This window comes from Ascidiella aspersa, chromosome 2 (assembly GCF_963924565.1).
Source record: "Ascidiella aspersa chromosome 2, kaAscAspe10.2, whole genome shotgun sequence".
NCBI classification, from domain to species: domain Eukaryota; kingdom Metazoa; phylum Chordata; class Ascidiacea; order Phlebobranchia; family Ascidiidae; genus Ascidiella; species Ascidiella aspersa.
In genome coordinates this window covers 1,938,182-1,957,986 of record NC_139448.1, presented here as the reverse complement: position 1 = coordinate 1,957,986, position 19,805 = coordinate 1,938,182, and the positions used below count along the sequence as shown (strand labels likewise).

Below are 19,805 nucleotides of genomic sequence, written 5' to 3'. Positions count from 1 at the left end.
TTAAGGGCAGAGTAAAAAATCGGCAGACTTTATTAAAATCAACATTTGCTTAAAACCAATCAGCCATCACTAGTTGGTCCCGAGTAATCAGTTACGCTTGATTAATTTAAAAATAAACTTACACCTCTGTAAGGTCCCAACAAAATATTAATTGAAAGTAAAACAAACGTAAACCAACAAGTATTTTGTAATATTTGTGAGAACACAATTACAGGTGTATTTCCTGTATGTTTTTTTTGTATGTTGAACTTGGGTATTTTTACACTTTAGTTAAAAGGCGAATGTTAGATTGGGAAAAAAATCAAAAATGTTGAAACCTCAAATGTGATATTTTAAACGCAAAACCAAACGAGGTTAAATTGTTTAGTGTTTGAAGAAAAGCTACATTCAAACATAGAATTCTTACAAAGACCATTTTTATAACAGATGAGGCCAGGCCAGCTATATATTAATCTGTATCAAAATCACAAGTTAGTGAAAACGTGCCTCATATAACGTTCTAGTTCCTAAACTTTGTTGTGCATTATAAGATTTTAGACAGACAAATCACTTCAATAAATATTGCCTGAAAACTTTATAATCTTTGTCTAGTTCTGTCTTAATAAGAAAAAAGTACAGCAAGAATATCAAACCCCGTATAGAAGTAGGTATCATTTTAAACGTTTTAAATATTTTTTATACATTTTTTAACATGTGATACCTACTTCTGTATGGGATTTGATATTAATTCTACGTCTAGCTAAACTTTCCAAAAAATACAACGTTTTTGTTTCGAGATATATTTCAAAAAAGGCTTGAAACTTCTAGCATCAACATAAAAGTATTTCGTAAACACTCATAAAAAAAGTGCGATATTCGATTTACACAGTATTGTTAAAAAAGTTGCCACAATCGCTTGCTTGACCTTGGAACGACCTTGTCACTGCGTGAGGACCATGGGGGGCAATTTACCCCCCGAAGGCGGACGGCGCATTAGCTGGTCTTCAAGATCCATTATCTGAAACGCATAGAATTAAATAATTTCTAAATTTGAAATCATAAGACTTTTTTTGGTGTATAAACAGGCATCATTAGTTTCAAATATAAAACTTATTTTAGTTAACAGTTTATTAACCAAAGGTACAACATATTTTTTTATCTGCAAAAAATATAGGATGCGATAGAATATATTTCAACCATGTTTGCCTTCAAACACGGTTCATACCTGGTTCCTAAGCTTCCTTATCTCTGACTTCTGTATGTCGACTATTCTTGGAAGTTCATCATCGGGGTTTTGCCGCAGGACGCTCCGACCATCACTCACTTCCGACACTGCGCTCACAAACACAAGGAGGTAACGCAGGGGTCAAAATAAGTTCAGTAAAACAAGGTTGCTGGTCCTCAAATGTTTTAAATTTAGATTTCAAAAAAATTATAATTGTCCTTTCACAAAAATTGGTAAAAATGTTTACTGAACTATAAAAAAACTGGTTCAAAAAAAAAAGTGTGTGTGGAGGGGGGGGGGGGGGTGATAAAAAACAATAAAACCACAGGGATTAAAAAAAAACTAAATAAATCCGTACCAGTAGCGGCGGTGTCGGATCGTTTTGTTCCTCCCTTACTTCCACCTGCGTTCTTGCGGTTGTTGCCAAGGTTAGCCTCAAGGTCATGAACCTGGGTACGCGTGAACTTGAGCTCGCGCCGAAGGTCATTTATCTCCTTGATCAAGGTCACGTTCTCCTGCACAGGTCAAAAAGTGCTTGTTAGATAATATCAATAAAAGCAACCAAACGGCAATTTAACGTAAGTCAGTGACTATTTCCAAGGTTTAAATGCTGTAAAAGATGTACAAGTCGCTTTTGACCAACGATAACGTTTCTCGTATCATAGAACACCGGGTTGATGGACAGATTCGGTTGGTTAGGGATGACTTTAAATGCGGTGATTCTGGTATCTATATAGCATTTGGGTGAATCTTTATCGATTTAGAAAATATATATCATTTAATGCTCCAGATTTTATTACTGCTCCGCTAACTATTTGGATAAAACGTAGAATTAAAAGTAAAAAAAAACAGTTTTGAAGAGAATAATAAGTAAAACGCTTCTAAGCACTATACTGTTAAAGCTCAAAGGCCCCTTTTGTAAGGTAAAAGTTTTTGAGTTCTGTGAATTTGTTTTGTTCTACTCATGATACTGTTTTTCAAAATGAAACCCAACACAATAACGGTTTTAAATTCGCGCTTCGGCGCTTAGTCTGGGGTCGTGTAGCGTTTTTCATCCAAAATTGTTTCAAGTATTGTTGCTTCAACAAAAAAAAGTACGGTTGCAAAAAGTTTAAGAAATAAACGTAGAAATTAGAAAATGAAGGCAAGTGACTCTAGTCTGTTGTTTTCACCGCATAGTGCGGTCATTTTATCGTTTAAAAGCAATCCTTTTACAAACAGTAATTAGCGATAAAAGATGAAGATTGCAAAAATAAAAGGAACCCACAATTTTAATACAAACCCCAAAATCATACCAAAAGCAATGTTGTAATGAAAAGTAATTAGAAATAAAGGTAGTAAGGGGGTTGTTGTTTACCTGCATAATGCAACCCTTCGTGAAAAACACCAAAAAACAATAGTGTAATAAAACGTAATTAGGAATAAAGGTGGTGATATAAAAGTCAATCTATCTTTCTTCCCACCTGCATAATGCGAACCCCTAAAATAAGTAAAACAGTAAATGTAGCGTTGTTTCCACCTGCATAATGCGGACATTATCTGCTCGGTGAATCTCCGTGTCCTTGGACAGCTTCTTCCGCAAGGAGGCGACAGAGCGTTCAAGATGTTCTCTTTGTCGAGAATATTCCTTGGTGATGTCCTGGTCCACACCTGTCGACTCCGCCTGGTGTACAAGCATGGAAGATACGATAGGTAAGTGGGAATAATGCAGTTATGGCCACACTTGGACAACTACATAATTCCAATTCTAATCTAATTGGCGGATTGCTTATCTGCTTTAGATGTGAGTTTAATCTAATTCGGGTTTTTAACTCTTTCGTCTGAACAACTTGTAGAACTTTTCAGTCTGAAAAGTATTTTCTATGCTAAAAATACCAATAATAGCACAAAAATATTTGCCATATACTTTCTTATGAGAATATTTCACGATTTAAACAAAATTGATTGAGAACAATTTAATGATATTCTTTAATGAAAAATTCAATTTTTTTTCTAATCTAATTTTGAAAAGCTAAAATAAATCTAGTTGTCAAAGTCTGGGTATGACGACACAAAATGCGCTTTTTTAGGCTTCTTGAGTGTTTTTAGGATCTCTAAGGCCTAAGCAAAGTCGAAGGCTACTGATTTCTTATTTAATTTGCATGGTTACCCCTAGAAAAACCGCTTTTAAAAAATATCCTGACCTGCAATAAACCAGTAATAAAACGAAATAGAAATCATCATCTGCATTCAAAAGTTTTAACAAATAATAAAAAATTATTAAAATGCTGGAATGATTAATTTTCAAGCTACCAAAGACAGCATTTTATCATTGTCAAAATCACCACAATCGCTGTGGCTTAATGACATCACCAATTACACGTCATTGTAATCGTGACGTCACCACTTACCACGTCATCATGTACGTAGGTTTCGTAGACTCCCTTGATTGATTCCTTCAGTTTCTTGGGCTCCTGCAGGAAGCCGACGCAATTGTGGATATCGGTCTTCATCCGCTTGCTCACTGCTTCGGCGTCTCGAACCTGGGGAGAAAAAATCGTTAAAATAACCAAAAAAACAAGACTTGTGTGAGAAATTTTCAGTAAATGGTATAGACATCTCTGCCCCATGGACCGGAAAAAACTTGTTGAAGTAGAAAAGCAAGAAGGCCAGTAGGTTGCCGAAACCGAATTTCTTTAAATTGAATACATTTTGTAGAAGCAATCTTTAAAAACTAATATTTCGCTTTTTCAATAAATAAAAATCCATATCGTTTAATTAAAATAGATAAAAGAGTTTTTTTTCAGATGGCTTTATTTTGAGAATTAAGAAAGTTTTTTTTCCGATTGATGCGTGTGCTAAAACGTGATTTCAGCATAAATATTAGTTCCTCTTTTCTGCGAAACGAATATTTTAGGCCTAAAGTCAATAAAAGTTGCATCTTAATTAGAAGCGGCACACAGCAAGTTTTTCCGGTACTAATAAGTTTAACGCCAAAACCACTTTGGCGGCGAAAATTGAGGGGTTTTCCAACAGAGTCGGAAGTATGACAGCCGAGCTATAATAAGGGGGTAATTGTTTTTTTTTGGGGGGGCACCCTCTTTTTGGGGGGGTGGGGGGCACTGATTAACCAAGTGTTCCCTTTAAGGTTCGCAGCACGAACTATGGGGGATAGTAAACTTTCAATGGTGTTTAACTTACTGGCATTAGAAACTTTTATTCAAAATAAACGTTGTCACAGGAATTCTGGGAACTTAAAAACAAATATATTTCTTTTAATATTGAGATAATTGCATTTTGTGAAAATATCAATAAACCTACCCTCTGTCTCTCGAAGTGCAGTTCCTTATCTGTTGCCCTCAACTTCTGCTTAAGCTCAGTGATGTTCAGCTCGAGCTGAGTGTTCTGCTTGTGGAACCTCTCAAGCTCACTCTCCATCTCCTGTGAACACAAATAAGGATCAGTTGAAAACATGTTTTTTTTTATCAACAAGAGGGTTGAAATTAGGTGACAATAAACGAAACATCTATCTCTTGAGAGAAAGAAAAAATAGTCACGTGGCTTAAACCGATCAGGATGAAAAACAAATTTCCATTGAACGAACAAAGGCGAAGATTAAGGAGTGGAAAGGGAGAATATTAAAACAAATATCAAGTGGAAGGGGAAACATACTATGCACAGATCAGTAATGTAGCTTTAACATTAACAGTAAAGTAACAAGGTCGAGTAAATCGACAACATCTTGGTTAAGACGTTTCGATACGAGCTTGTAAAGTATCTTTACAGATCCGAAAAAGGTATTTTTTAACTGTCGGAGTCCTGATTTTGCCAACCCTTTGCCTAAAGGAAACACTTATTTCGCTGTTAACCGCTGTTATTTTTTGGAGTTTTTCTTGAACATTGTATAGCTGAAAACAGCTTTAATATCTTCGATTTTAGGGTATTTACCTGTATTTGTTCCTTCATTGCCTTGATGTCGTTCTCCCTCGGTTCAATTTGTTTCTTCAATTCCTTGATCTTATAATCCAACACAAACTTGAACTTCTCCAACTCCTGGTTCTTCTTCTTCAAATCGTAAATGCGTTTTTCCTGAGAAAAGAAAAATGTTCACATTTTAGGGTGAAAAAGTACTGAGGTTATCGTCTACAAAATTACACATTAGCAGTTGGTAGAGTAAACTTTTTTATCAAATTAAGTCAGTGTTTCTCAACCTTTTTCTTGGCATATAACAGTCAAGCTTTGGCGACCCAGTGATAACTAAGATTTTTTTAATCTTAAAGTGGACAAACAAAAATAAGGCAATGGCAGAAAAAACTCAAATTTAAAAATATGAGTCCTGTCTTCGTATTTGGATATAATCTTTAAAAATACTTAAAATAAACTTCATTATTTTACTAAAGAAAGGTCAAAATTCAACAGCTAAAAGCCTTCAAGCCGAAACAGGATTAATTAAGGATTATTTCCCGAGGGGCTAGGTAGGGAGTCCACCTTATCCTGAATGATGACAAGGAATAAAAAAATTGTAGTAGCTAAATTGAAAAATTTAGCAATAGTTTGCCCCTGGATCCATCCCTAGTTACACTTTGCTGGGTTGTAAACTACAGCGGTTATGGACATTTCTCGAAGAGTATTTTGCTTAAGAACGGACAAATCCGGCAGCTACAAGCAATAACTGCCTCCCTTAGCGAGGTTTTCTCGAGAAGCGCATACTTCCTACCTTATTCTAAATAGTAACATGCAATAAAAATATAATAGTAATTATATAATAAAACAAAAAAATTTACCAAATTTAGCAAAATAAAAATTAACCCTGGCTACACTTAGGATTTATTATTTCTTGGGATGAGTATTTTTGCTTAAATGACAACAAATCCAACAAACTACAAGCATAAGAGCGCAAGTTTCCCACCTTATCTTGGATGGTTTCATCTCTCTCCTGAATCTCCTTCTTCAGCCCGTGGATGTCTTTCTCCAGAGACTTAATCACGTTCTCCAACTTCTGCTTTTCCTGCTGCATCGTTCGGATCTCCTCGTTCTTGCTGTCGATCTCCTTGTTGAGGCTGTTGAACTGCGCACAAAAACATAACGTAAGGTATAAGACTCCCTTTAAATAAGGTTGTATACATATAACTTTGGAAATCTTTACTTCAGGTCCTTTGTTTACATATACTGTTATACAGTTTTCGTTTTTATATTTTGATCTCTTGTTGAGGCTGTTGAACTGTGCATGAAGAAGTAAAGCAATGGTATGTAGCGTCCAGGTAAGTACGACGCCTGACATTTCATTCCGTTTCCGATATTTGGATAAAAACTATCGCGATCCGATACGATACCAAATGACGTCATTACTATGCGCAAACAAACAAAAGATATGAAATTAAGTCAAATATAATTTTCCAGGTTAGTAAGCTAAAATTTGCTTTATTGTTGAGAAGTTGAGTTACTTGCTGTTAACCTACTATTGTTTTTAAATCACTTTCAGACAACAAAAACTTGCACGAAAATAACAGTTTTAAAATAAATGAATTTTTATATTTTTTTAAGTTTTTTTAAGTTTTTTTTTGTTTTAAACTTTTTTTTTAAATCTTTCCTCAGGTTTTTTTTTAAAGTTTTTTAAGTTTTTATCAGCTTCTTGTCACCTTCTTCCTCATAATGCCGGACTCTCCCTTGAGCCTCATGTTTGTCTCGATCTCATCCCTCAACCTCCGCTCGTACTTGTTCTTGATGTCGAGGATCTCACGGTCTGCATCCTCCTCGATCTGACGCTTCGTCTCCTCGTATTCGCGCTGCTGCTGACGAGCCTCGTCGTTCGCCTGTGGAACAATGGGAAGATGAAAAACATTAGGGAGGTCATAATACGATGATAAGACATAAATAAGTGGGAAATCTATAAGAAATAATAATATTTCGCTGTAGATGTTCCCTTTTCCTTACAGAGTGACGCTAAAATTAAGAAAAGTGGAACATCCACAGCGGATAATATTCCGGTTTTACAAAATTGTTATCCGGATTATTTTTCTATTTTTTCTATTTTTCTGTGCAACAACGGGATTATGAAAAAGATTAGGGAGTTTTAAGATTAACTGTGAGTTTGCTAAAACCGCATTTTGATGTAAGTGCTTTCATGACCTATTTAAGTGTGTAAGCATTCTATTATTTGCGGTCAAAGGTCACTGAGCACATGGTGCCTTGACATTGTAGTTGTCCCTACAAAAGTTGGTGTTACTACCTTGTCGCGATAGGAGCTGAAGATACTTCTATTTACACTGATGCTGTTTCTGTTTTAACAACAAATTCATTCGATTTAAGATATGAATCCACAGAGAGGTAAATGGTTCTTAACCTGTTGTTAATTTACCATTTGGGATTTCCAAATTGTTTTTAATATTAGACAAATTATGCGAAAATTATGAAAATTTGCCCCCCCCCCCCCAAAAAAAAGAGTAAAGGACCCTTAATTCTCCCCACCTGTTCAAGCTGTGAGCTCTTCTCTTGCAATTTGGTCTCGTAGTACTCAGTCAGTTCCTCCAGAGCCTGTTCCTTGCTCTCATCTGCATCCTGGAGCTGCCTCTCGTAATCTTCCTGCATCCGTTGGGACTTTGCCTGGAGCTCCTGGTATTTCTCATACTCAAGCATCAACTTCTGGTTGTTCGTTGATTCTACAATATGAAGAGGATTAAGAGAGTGGAAGGGTAACCTAAAACTAGTTTGGTGTGGCAGACTTAAACGATAGCAGTTGAGACTCAAGCATCAACTTCTGGTTGTTGTTTGTTTTTTGTATTATTGATTTACCGACAATCAGGTGGCAGTCTTACGACTGAAGAAAACCTTTTGTCGTGTCACCATATATAGCAAGTAACAAACGGTTTTAAGGAGCAACATGTAATAAAGTAAAAAAAGTATGCTTGTTAAGGTCTGTATGTTAAAAAACACACTTTATTATAAATTATTTTACATTTTTTTAACATTAAATGAAAAAATTTAACCGCTCAGAAGATTAAAAGTGTAGTTATTTTATCTGATATGATTGAACAAAGTTGTTATTTTATCACATACCGAGGTCTTGCATATCCTTGGAGTGTTTATCGACCACTTCAGCCAACTCTTCTTCATGTTTTGCAATCTCCTTTTCTTTTTCCGTTTTTAAAACTTGGTTTTTCGTCTTAAGACTTTCCATTTCCTGCAACAACAAAAGGGTTACTTGTTTCGTTTCGAGTAAACAGGTGGATTCGAAGAATGTTACAACCACCGTTGATAAAACAACGTTCATGAATACTTTAGTTCAGTGTTTAGGTCCAATAAAGATTCTGTTTAATTCGTAGAAAAATAATCTTATTATGGAAGTAGTCGATTTACAGCTGTTGGCCGACTTTGAATTTGAATGAAATTTGAATCAGTTTAGTCGCCAGCAACGCCCGAATATGTTTGTTAACGATATGCATAATATAAAAAAAAGAAAAAAAAAAGAAAAAAAGTTGTTCCAATAATGCGATTCAACCAAAAACGAATGAGTTTGGAAACGTCTTTAAAAAAATAATCAAGAGAGATTTACTTATTTACGAATGTACTTGTTTTCTCAAAACTCCTGCAGTTTAAAACATTTGAGTGTTGCCCAAACAACAAAACACCCCGGTCAGGGAAAATATACCCATCGCATACTGGACGTTGAATTTATTCCCCACCTGAATGAACTTCTCGGTAAGTTCCTTAATCTTCTCGTTATAGTTCATGTCCTTGAGTCGGAGCTGATACTCGTTTTCCATCTTCAACTCTTCAACCCGGGTCTTCAACTCGGACATGAGTTGGTTCTGGGAAGAGTATAAAATAAAGATGTAATGTACAACAGAATCATCTTTAGAGAGGTTTGACAAAGGAACCAGACGTGTTTTATGATTTTTAATCAATTACTGAGCGGCCTCAGCGATAAAAAAATCGCTATCAAATATTTATTGCAATTTAACAGCTATACACACATTGTGAACATTAAAAATACCGTAGGCATGTTAATAGCTGATAACAGTCTTACGCCGAAATGTTAGGTGATTATACACAAAAATACACTGTTTAGATTTTGTAAGAAAAAGCCTTTCATACTAGAGATCATTGTGAAAAATTGCAAAAACTCTAAAAAATAAGAAAAAAAACTCTAAAAATAATTTGCAAATTAAATTCTCACCTTTTCTTCGAGGTCCGATTTTGTGATGAGAATCTCCTCGGCGTAGGGGACTTCCCGGTCGTGCTTGACCCCCCTGCCCTCCTTGTCCGACACCCTCCACACAGCTAAGCAAGCGTCCTCTGACACCGTGATAAGGAACTGATCGTCGTAAGTTATCTTCATCTGTGAGCAGAAGCAGAATGTAATAGGAAAGTGGAGGATTTTAAACGTTTTTTTTGTAAATGTAATAGTGCCACACATTTTTCCGCATAATGGTTTGAGGTTTCAGCTATACAACGTAGGGAAAAAATTGAAAAAAGAGCCACACTTTGCTTGTTAAACTTGATAGTAGTTTTATTTGATTATCTTTATCTGAAAAGACGGCCAGATTAAGAGACATTGAAGCGGCCAAAAGAGTGTTTAAGTAAAACCTTTTTGGGTTTTTTACATAACATTGAGGCGACGTTGAATTTTATTTATATTTTATTACCTTTCATTTCAGCAAGGAAATAATTGTTGTTAATTTGGTTAAAATTAACTTCAGGTTTAGCAATCTTAACGCTTTAGCATACCCGGTAATATCCGTAAAAACTAAGTAGAGTTTTAAGACTTATTTATCTTAGATGAGCAGCTTGACTTGATAACCGTAAGGTTTTTTTGCTTTTTTTTGTCCTTTTTTTGTGCTCTTTGTTTTCAAGGTGCATAAAATCTCGAATCTTGGCTTACCTTATTGTCCTTTATCCGCGAACTCCAAACATGGCAAAAGTACTCAATATACGTTACTTTTATCAACTTACCTTAGTAATTTGCCCAGCGTGTCCCTGATGTTCTGTCCAGTCGCCCACATCAGTGAGAGGGAACTTGATAGACCTCAGGGCTCCTTGTGTTGTTCCACAGAAGAGCATCCGGCCGCTGTGTGACATCGTAACCTGAGTGAGCGTCATGCCTCCTGCATCCACTGTGCGGAGGATCTGCAAGTTGGGAGAGGAATGTTAGATAAGTTAAGACATGGAATTGAATTGAAATATTACATAAAATTTATAAAAAAAAGTTGGATTAAATTGATTTTAAATAAATAAAAATCTTACATAAAATTTGGAAAAGCGATTGAAATTAAAATATTGGATTAAATTTAAATCTTACATAAAAAAAATGATTAAAAATAAAAAGTTAGTTTAAATTAAGACATTGAATTAAATTAAAATATTGCATATTTTCAAATAAAAAACATTACATACAATAAACAAAAATATTTAGAATTATTGTTTTAGATTAAATGACTAATTGAAAAACTAAGCTAAAAAAAGCAACAATTGTAGCAAAAAACAAATTATACGATAAATGAAAGCACGAAAACAGATGAAAAACATTACATAAAAATGTTAAATAGACCAAAAATTGAATATAAAATTCACTAGATCGACAAAACGCCGATATACCTGTGACTCCGTGATTTCCTTGATGGTCTTATCGCTCCCCACAGCATATGTGTGTTTACCACTGGGAGAAACAGTCACCCCAGAGTAAGCACAAGTCTTGAGCACAACCTCGTTAACCCGCTTGGCAGCTGTGGGGTTCCACTCGTACACAGCTCCGTCCATTCCACTGGAGATAAGCTTGCTGTCGTCGGCGCTCCACGCGATCGCGCGCACCTAGTGGTTAATGTAGCGTTTGTTAATTTTGTCTGATTTTGCGGAGTTTGTTTTGTCCATATCCAAAGCGTGTATCTGTCGGTCAAATTTTACAGGTACAAGTGGTCTATAAACTGTGATAAATTTATCCGGGTTTTTGCTAGAAATGGGGGTAGTGCTTTTTATTTATACTATTAACGACTTAACGATTCATCTGACCTATCAGTACAAAAAAAACAATATTTTATTAAAAAATTATTAGGTTGCCACCATTTCCTTAGTTATAAGAAATATCCCGACTGATAAATTTATTTCTCCATTAAAAGTTCTTGCAAAACCGCGGTTCGTTCACATAACAACTGCGTATTAGTACCAGATCAGCACCGATACCACCCTATAGTATCAGTGTAGTACCGATACTACCACTTAAAATCGGGTATCGGCTCCGATCCATATTATCGGACAGCCGTGCACATTATGAGTAGCGTCCCTGCTCTCACCTTCCCGTTATGCCCCTTCAGGTTTGAAACGTTCTCGAAAGTGGTCGACGAATAAACCTGGATAACGTTTCCGTGGACAGCAGCGAACAAGTGGCCTCCGTTGCTGAAAGCGCACTGGACGAACAACAAGCAAGAATTCAGATTTAGGACACATAAGCTGGGTTAAATGCATTTAAATCATCTCTTGTACGTGTATAGTTTTAAATCTTTCCTGATTTGTGTTTAAATTTTAACTTTTTGAGCATATCATTATGGAGGCATGCAGATGAGTTATCATGTAAATAGATGTTTTATTAAGTAGATTTATTTCACGTGGAAAAGTTAATAGTTTTAGGCCGAAACAAGCTACCTCAGTATATTCAAAGTGCCCGTCTTTAAAACAAATTTAAATTTTTATAATTGCAAACTGCTAGTGAAAATTAAACAAATGTATTTTGAGAATTATGTTGAAAGAATCATTTTCAACTTTATTACTTAAATTATACTTCTTGAAAAAGCACCCAACAGTATTTTGCCTCCCAATTGTTAAAACTTACGCGTAAAAAGCGACAATAACTTTAAACTAAAGCAAATATTCTTTATTCGACTTTTCTGTCGTAATCAAAGTCAATCATTTTATAGAATGTTAAGAGAAATAGAAAAGGTATAAAATACATTATCAGTCTCTCTAGAAATAGGCTTTGATAGACTTAAAATATAAAAGAAAACTTCCCAAAATATTTGCATTAACTCGTATTTAACACTTCAGCATCCCTAGAGTATCAACGCCTAAAGAGAGAAAAGGAAGAGTGATGATGACCCACCTCCCTGCATCCTCTGATGGTAAGCTCCTTGAAGATTCGGATGTCGTCGATGAGGATGTTCATGAGTCGGAGTTTGTCACTGAATCCCACCAAAATGTAGAGTCCTGAGGGATGAAGAGCGATGCTGTAAGCCTCCTCCTGGAAGACTTTGTACAACTCCAAGGTGCTGGGAACAATAGGATATTTTGCAGTTTCAGAATTTATTATAATATAAAGCGTCGCTTCACCGGAGCAATATTAGTCAATTGAAAGTTTTTTAAACTGTTGTTCCTTAGTCAACTTAAGGTCACATGTACATTGCACATACATTCTAGTTGCCCAACCAAGATTGGTCCACGTGGTATAAAACTAGGCCATGAGGCGACGGACTTAGAACAGGATCATCGATATTTAGGCTGTCGCAACGTTAATATTTCTTATATAAGTCCTTATGTTTTGGGTTCACATTTTAAAAAATAATTGTTTTTATTTTCTGCGAAACGTGACTTCGTATTTTGTCTAAATTTTAACAAAGCAACAATCTTTTATCCTTAGTATCATGAGATTGTTTGCTGTGTAAGATCTTTTAATTCGTCCTTTTTTTTAGATGGGAAACCGATTATAATCTTTCTTATATTTCTAACCACCTTTACCCCACACTGGTGCATAAATGCTTTATCAGCTTACACTACATTTTCCAGAGCTTACTTTGTCTCGTAGTTCCAGATGCGCACTGATCTATCAAGCGAGCAAGTAGCGATGAGTGGTTTCCTGATGCAAACGTCCAGTCCTGTGATGCCACTGCTGTGGAAGGAATGGGTGAGGGGGTCGAAAGTAGCTTGCTCGCCTGTGAATAGAATATACTGAGGATGTTTAATATGTGTAAAAGTTGTGGTTCATATATTTTAGGTTATCACCTCTTAAAGGGTAATTTGACATTTATATTGGTAAATAATTTGGCATGAATAATTTGACATTTATGTGGGTAGAATAATCATTTAACATTTATGTTGGTAGCTTTAGCAATACAATGAGGTTTCATCTTCAAACTTCGAGTCATTCGCGCTTTTTTACACAAGGAACGCAAATTTGGGAAGTTAGGTATATGTGGAATACATGACTAAAAAGTTAGTAATATGGAGCGGCAAGGAATATAAGTTGGTAAAAGTGAGCTGCACCTTTAAAGGGTTTTTAGAAAACTAAAAAATTGTAAGGGCTGTATTATAAAAAATCTCCAAAATATAATAAAAAAGTTCTCGTCTTATTACGCAGATTGCAAGAAACACACAAGCTACCTTTCCCGAGGTCTGTTGATGATAGCGCGATCCCATAGAGTTGTCGGTCGTCGGTAGCAGCAACCAGCATTTCTTCACTGGGACTCGCTGTAAGTGCAACTATCGTCTGGTTCTCTGCTTGTGTGGGGTCAGTGCTGTGGGGGTCTGGGGGTATCTAGGGAAAGTTCAGGGGTTATTAAGTGCTGTGGGGGTCTGGGGGTATCTAGGGAAAGTGCCGGAGTTATTTAGTGCTGTGGGGGTCTGGGGATATCTGAATACATGAGAGGAACGCAGCTGAAACGTACATATACACACTGTATATTCTGTAATTAGCCATTCTGGAGTGGTAATGGCCAAAGATAATGGAACGCATTATAAGTACACAAGACGCCTTGGGAAGCTTTACTTTAATTGTTAGTTTGTGTGACTCCAGAAGGGCTTGATCACATAATATAAACATTAATATGCACAATGTGTATCCTGTGAGCCAGTCCTCCTGGAGTCATACTGGCCAATGATAACGATACACAATGTATAGTGCCCAAGATGCCTTCGCAGAGGCTTGACAAATCAGTCCGGTTTCGGCCTCTCCGTAGTTGTTTTGTGTACATATATAAAAGTGAGGGAGATCGACGGGGTTATCACTGGCAAAGATTCATGCTGGTTTTTAGCGCGCAAAGAAGCAAGGCGATTGTGGTGTAAGCCAATTAAACAGAGTAAATGTCGGCGTTGGTAAATAGAGCAGCAGTTTTGTTGAAAAATATTGCTTGTTGGGAATTAAAACTTACGACACATTGTTAAATCCGGCATGCTTTGCAAAATACTTTATCAAAGCTTGGATTTTTGGCTTGGAAACAATACATTTTTAGCTCCTATTTAACCAAAAAACTTGATATATTTCTAAAAATTCTAGGCTTTCTAGTACAGATATTTTTATACAAATTTTTTTTTTTTCATTTTTATTTTACTATTTTATTGTGAACACAATTATGTATTGGTTACTTTTATGTAGTTTGTTGATTGAATGGACGAGAAGCAAATTTAACATAAACAAGAAAAAATATGTTATCTGGCAAAAGTGCGAAATGCTTCATTCGTAACATTGCAACTAATATATACATAACCCACCTTGACAACCCTGGTCTTCCGGTAGAAATCTTTCTCATCGGTTTTGTCGAACAGGTGGACGGTTCCGGCTCCACCGGCACATGCGAATCCCTTCGAGTGGGCCACGATGGAAGTGATCTGGATGGAGCCGATGCCGCTTCCTGACCCACTAACTGCGTCCTCGGGGATCATCGATACGCTCGCTCTGTGTGGGAATGTGTAGCGGAGCGTTGTATGGAGGAACTTGTTGTATACATTAATCATTTAAAATTTTAGGGCAAACTATAATGTCGGCAAGCACACCGAAAATTCATCGCAGACTCACCGAATATGTCGGTAAATGATGCAAGCAGGGCAGGCTCGAAAAATAACTAGCCTGTGGTGAGGTTCGAACTCAAGACCTCGGTCATACCGCCGCTCTATTAACTGAGCTACACAGGCTCAGAGAGGAGCAAGTCGAGAAACAACCATATCACCGTTGCTTGCTGCATTATATTTGTAAAACTAGCATGTGTTGTGGTTCGAACTCACACCTCTGTCTTACCGGGACCGTTGCTCTACCAACTGAGCTACACAGGCTCAGAGGGGAGTAAGTCGAGAAACAACCATAGCACCATTGCCTGCTGCATTTTAACTTAAAACTTTATAAACACACCTCTTTGCTGACAAAATGCTTTTGGAGAAGTCTCAAAATTCTATTCTGTAGCATTAGTTTATTATTTAAATACCAAAGGGGGTTCAGACGTTTACCACCACCTCCAACCATTATGCTCCAATTAATATTCACATAGTACATAAAGGTCTTTATACCTGATGCTGTTTGTATCAGCTGTGGATCCTGTGGCAAGAGCAGCGTGGAACTCAGACTTAAGTTCTCCGTTTTCGAACAGAAGAAGTTTTCCTGTGTCACTTCCAACAACAACTCGCTCGTCTGAAACCTGGGTTGGGCAAGAAAAAGCGTGTTATAATTTTAATATTTGCATTTGTATTATCACTTATCAGATTGAAACTTAAAATTTCTAGGTTGTATTTTAATTTAATTTGGTTATTTTTACAAAAATATTATGAGGAATGGTAAAGGATATACATTTACATTTTAAATACATAGAGTTGGATATTGCTAGATTGGAATTTATTACAAAAATTTAAGAATGTTGCTATTATCTCTATTTGGGTAATTATTTTTGGTTGATTTTAATTTCAACAGATTTATTTTTGGTATTGTTTTAGTAGGATTAACTCCATTGTGGTTAATATGGCATTAGGCCAATATTTTGCACAATAATACAAAGTATGAAAAATTTGAGCTAATTTTTGGTAATATACTATTTATATCAAAATATACATATTAAAAAGTAGTATAAATTATTAAAACTCAGATTAAGTCAAAATATAAGCAAGTCATATTGCTCATGTCAGTTTTTGGAAACTTCAATGTTAAGTCATTATAACTAAATCTAAGTTGCAGCTTACCCATGCATGTGATAAGTAGTTCTGAGGTTCCATTTTCTGGAACCCAAACTGCTTAAGATTTCCCTCTGCGTAACGAAAGAGCTTGAAAATGTGGTTGCCGGTTACACAGATCTGTGTGTTGTCTTGAGGGTTGAAGCTAACCTGTGGAATAGTGTGTTTATTGTCAGATGAATTTAACATGTTGGTTTTATTGGATTTGCATAGAGGTTTTTAAACTGTGCTTCGCGACACCCTGGTGTGTCGTTTTAATCTTTAAGGCAAAGCACAATGATTCTGTGCCGATCTAAACTTAATTTCTATATTAAAATGCTTGTAAATATAATTAACTCCTGATATGCACATTTATACTCATTGTTAGGAAAATACAGCAGAAATTGATTTTGATTTTCTGTTACAAACAAACAAATAGTTAAATATAGTAAAATTTTTAACAAAACTTCCTAAAGATGTTGCAAGGAAAAAATTGAACAATTGGGTTTGCCATAACATAATATTATTTACGTACTCGCAATCTACAATTCATAATAAATGTTTTAAAATTTTTAATCTGCCATAGTAGTACACTACCAATTTTTCCAATTGGGACATGTATTTTTAGTTTTAAATTGTAATTATATTTTAGGAACACTATATTAGTGCAACACATAGATATTTACAGGCCAATAAATAAAATATTACAAGCCATGTTCTTTGAAAAAAAACACAGATTTGTATAAAAAAAAAACATTTTAAGTAGACCACATAGTTTGGTTTGGATTTTACAATTTTCAAATAGAAGAAATAAATCTCTTAAATCTAGCAAAAGATTAAATTTTCCTGGCTCAAATGTGCAAAAAGCAAAATCAATTTTTTACAGGTCCGAATTGACAAAACTGAAAATCAAATTATGTTTAATAATCCTAATTCAAGAAACCTGATAGACAGGCTGCCCAGCTTGGTTGGTTGTTTTCATTGTTGCCATGATCTTAGACTTTTCCCAGGCCCAGTATACCAGGGTCCATTCAGGCTTGGCACCTTGGGCGATCAGGTATTTCGAGTCGGGTGAGAATGAGAGACTGACGAACTCGTGCGTTTGCAAATCTGGGGCCGTCAGAGTCTGCAAGAAACAATTCAAATGTTTACATGTGCACAAACGTTTAGCATATAGGTGCTGTTAAACTATAACTGATATAAAAATATCCAAACAAAACTAATCTATCGTGAAAACAACTCACTTAAAAATAACAAATTACATTGCATTCAAGTAAAAATTTTAGGCATTAAAATATAATTTAAATCACTGACAAAGTATAGGTACATATATAAATAAATATATATATGATAATTTTCATATATATGAAATAAAAAGAAGCTTTTTAAAATATATTTGCCATAAACATATAGCTTTAAACTGGATACTTTTATATTAATGGCCCAGTAAATTCATATTTAGTTTAAACATGGCAAAATATAATGCCTTGTAAATTTTGAAGTTACTTACTAACAAAACTAATACTTTTTTTATGTATATATGTATATATATATATAAATATGTTTAAGCCAAGTTTTAAAAATGTCCCTGATATTCATTTTAACATAATATCCTTAAATATAGGTTAAATTCGAATCATTAGGGCATCAGTTTTTATATTGAAATAATTAATTTTTTTTCTTACTTTTCTTTTCTTGGACTGATCGTGCAGCATGTCATAGATAGTAACCGTTGGTTTGTCTGCTTTTTCCGCAATTGCAACGTAACGGCGATTGGGACTCAGAGCAATAGCAGTCATTCCTGAAAGGAAGTGTATCATTTTGGTGAAACAATAATTCTGCCTAGGTTATGAATATTTATATTAATTTAGTTTATAAAGATGATTTGTTTGGCAATGCGTAAAAAGGTTTATTAGTCAATCCCAAAATACTGAGATAATTATAATGGTTAAATGAATCAAAAACATCTTTCAGAAGTTACAAAAATGTGGAAAACGTCTAGAATAGAAGACGTGGTTGTCACACGATTTTGCCAGTTGCAAACAATAACGATAGATAATTTAACAAATATTTTCCCAAATAAGTTGGCAACTTAGTCAACGTCTATGACAACTGTGGGGTAGTTGTTAACTATTTACTACCTCAGCATACACAAGTAGAAAAATAAAGCTATTGACTTGCAATAATTTAAAACTTAGCTGCAGCTTTTAAAATGCTTCAATAGGCTTAACAATTAGTATACAAACACAAAATTAAAACATATATTACAAACACAATCTGAATCCATAATGGTACCTTGCGATTTATCCGATCCAGAAATGAACTTTTGCTGTTTCTGGTCGATGTTGAACCTGATCACCTGGTTTCCCGACGGAAAGACAATGGTTTGTTCATCGAGGTAGCTTATGCTTCCGGTGATGCTGGGCCGGAGCCCAAACATGTGATGCGTTTGTGCAAGTGCAGTCGCCATGGCGCTTGCCTAACAGCACTTTTTTAAACCTTTTTTAAAAGCTCTGTCTGACACAAAAAGTGGTTCTCTAATAAATAAACAAAGAGAAGATATTTACCCAGACAGTAAAGTAAGATCTTTCCGTAAGTATTTCACTATAATGTTACAATAAACAGAACTGGAACAAAAGAAACTGGTAGACCTACATTATTGCATTGCAATAAACATGAAAATACACAAGCAGCACAACGCACTGCGAAAAGAGCCTAGTTTATTTGCGCATTTGACCTTAAAAAAAACTGATTAGAACCATTGGGTAGCAGGGCCATGCCCCCTCAAAAAAAATTATAAATATTAAAATATTGTTTTTGTTTTTTCTGTGTAAAGTAGTTAAATTATAGTTTGCCTTCTCAGTGTGTTTTATTTTTTTACCCACAATACACGTTTGGAATTTTGAAAATAGTAAACCATATGATATTCCACAGTTTGCGGCCTTATCAACGTTGGACTCAGAACACGGGTAGTTTTATGGAATCTCACTAAAATCCCAAGTCCGACTCGACTGTACATGCTGCATTTCACCCATCGGCCACTGTGGAAAGTAAGGCAAGTGCATCCGCGAGTTTTTTTCAAACTTTTAAAAGTGCACCCTGAAAAAATTGTGAACTGCACCCCAAATATGTAAAACGCATGTGTGTCAGACGTTTACAGTGCAATAAATGCATCGTAGAATCATACAAGTGCACAAGGAAAATCGAAAATGCACCCAAGGTGTACTTTTTTTACCTTTGTTACACCCGGTCACCCAGATTTTTTCAGCCGTGCACCCGCGAGATCTCGTCTAAATCTGCCATACTTTCCAGACTGGCCCATCGGTAACTAAACACAATGGACAATTAACAATCCACTCTTAAGGCTGTCATAATGTAAATATTGTTTTTGTTTTTGATGGATTAAGAAATAAATAATGTAAACAATGCTAAACTTTGGAAAGCAAATTTTATATTACCACCACTTAAGCCCAAACACTAACCCAAATCAATGCATATTAACTAGTGGGTGTATGTGTCCCTGGGCAAGCTGGATAAAAAAAAATAAACAAATTGAATCTTAAAAAGCAGCTAATCATCAGATGTAATGACTTAAATATGACCCCACTTAAGTCACTGCTTACCAACGACTCTAACTTGACTAAGTCTTTTGAACAAATGACTGAAATTAGATTTTATTAAGCAATTATATATAATATGGGGTTGTTTGTCTTAAGTTTTGCATATTAAA

General features: G+C 35.4%; 1 protein-coding gene across 2 annotated transcripts; it reads right to left on the bottom strand.

Annotated features, from left to right (window-relative positions):
- Positions 1-777: 777 nt before the first annotated feature.
- LOC146163089 (cilia- and flagella-associated protein 57-like) lies at positions 778-18,605 on the bottom strand. Of its 2 annotated transcripts, none has more exons than XM_083381119.1 (25): positions 18,371-18,605; positions 17,761-17,876; positions 17,019-17,201; positions 16,106-16,246; positions 15,443-15,570; positions 14,654-14,837; positions 13,547-13,700; positions 12,960-13,098; positions 12,273-12,438; positions 11,470-11,583; positions 10,778-10,990; positions 10,136-10,309; positions 9,360-9,521; positions 8,866-8,991; positions 8,240-8,363; positions 7,652-7,842; positions 6,823-6,996; positions 6,093-6,251; positions 5,132-5,272; positions 4,505-4,624; positions 3,595-3,726; positions 2,724-2,867; positions 1,563-1,719; positions 1,205-1,311; positions 778-997 (listed from the first exon to the last, which is right to left on the bottom strand). In XM_083381119.1, exons 1-25 carry the CDS (start codon positions 18,543-18,545, stop codon positions 920-922), a joined length of 3,702 nt encoding a protein of 1,233 aa, XP_083237245.1. In that variant the 5' UTR covers positions 18,546-18,605; the 3' UTR covers positions 778-919. The 2 variants fall into 2 exon arrangements, with proteins under 2 accessions (XP_083237245.1, XP_083237246.1); XM_083381120.1 differs by having other exon boundaries at positions 14,654-14,835; positions 15,450-15,570.
- Positions 18,606-19,805: the final 1,200 nt, after the last annotated feature.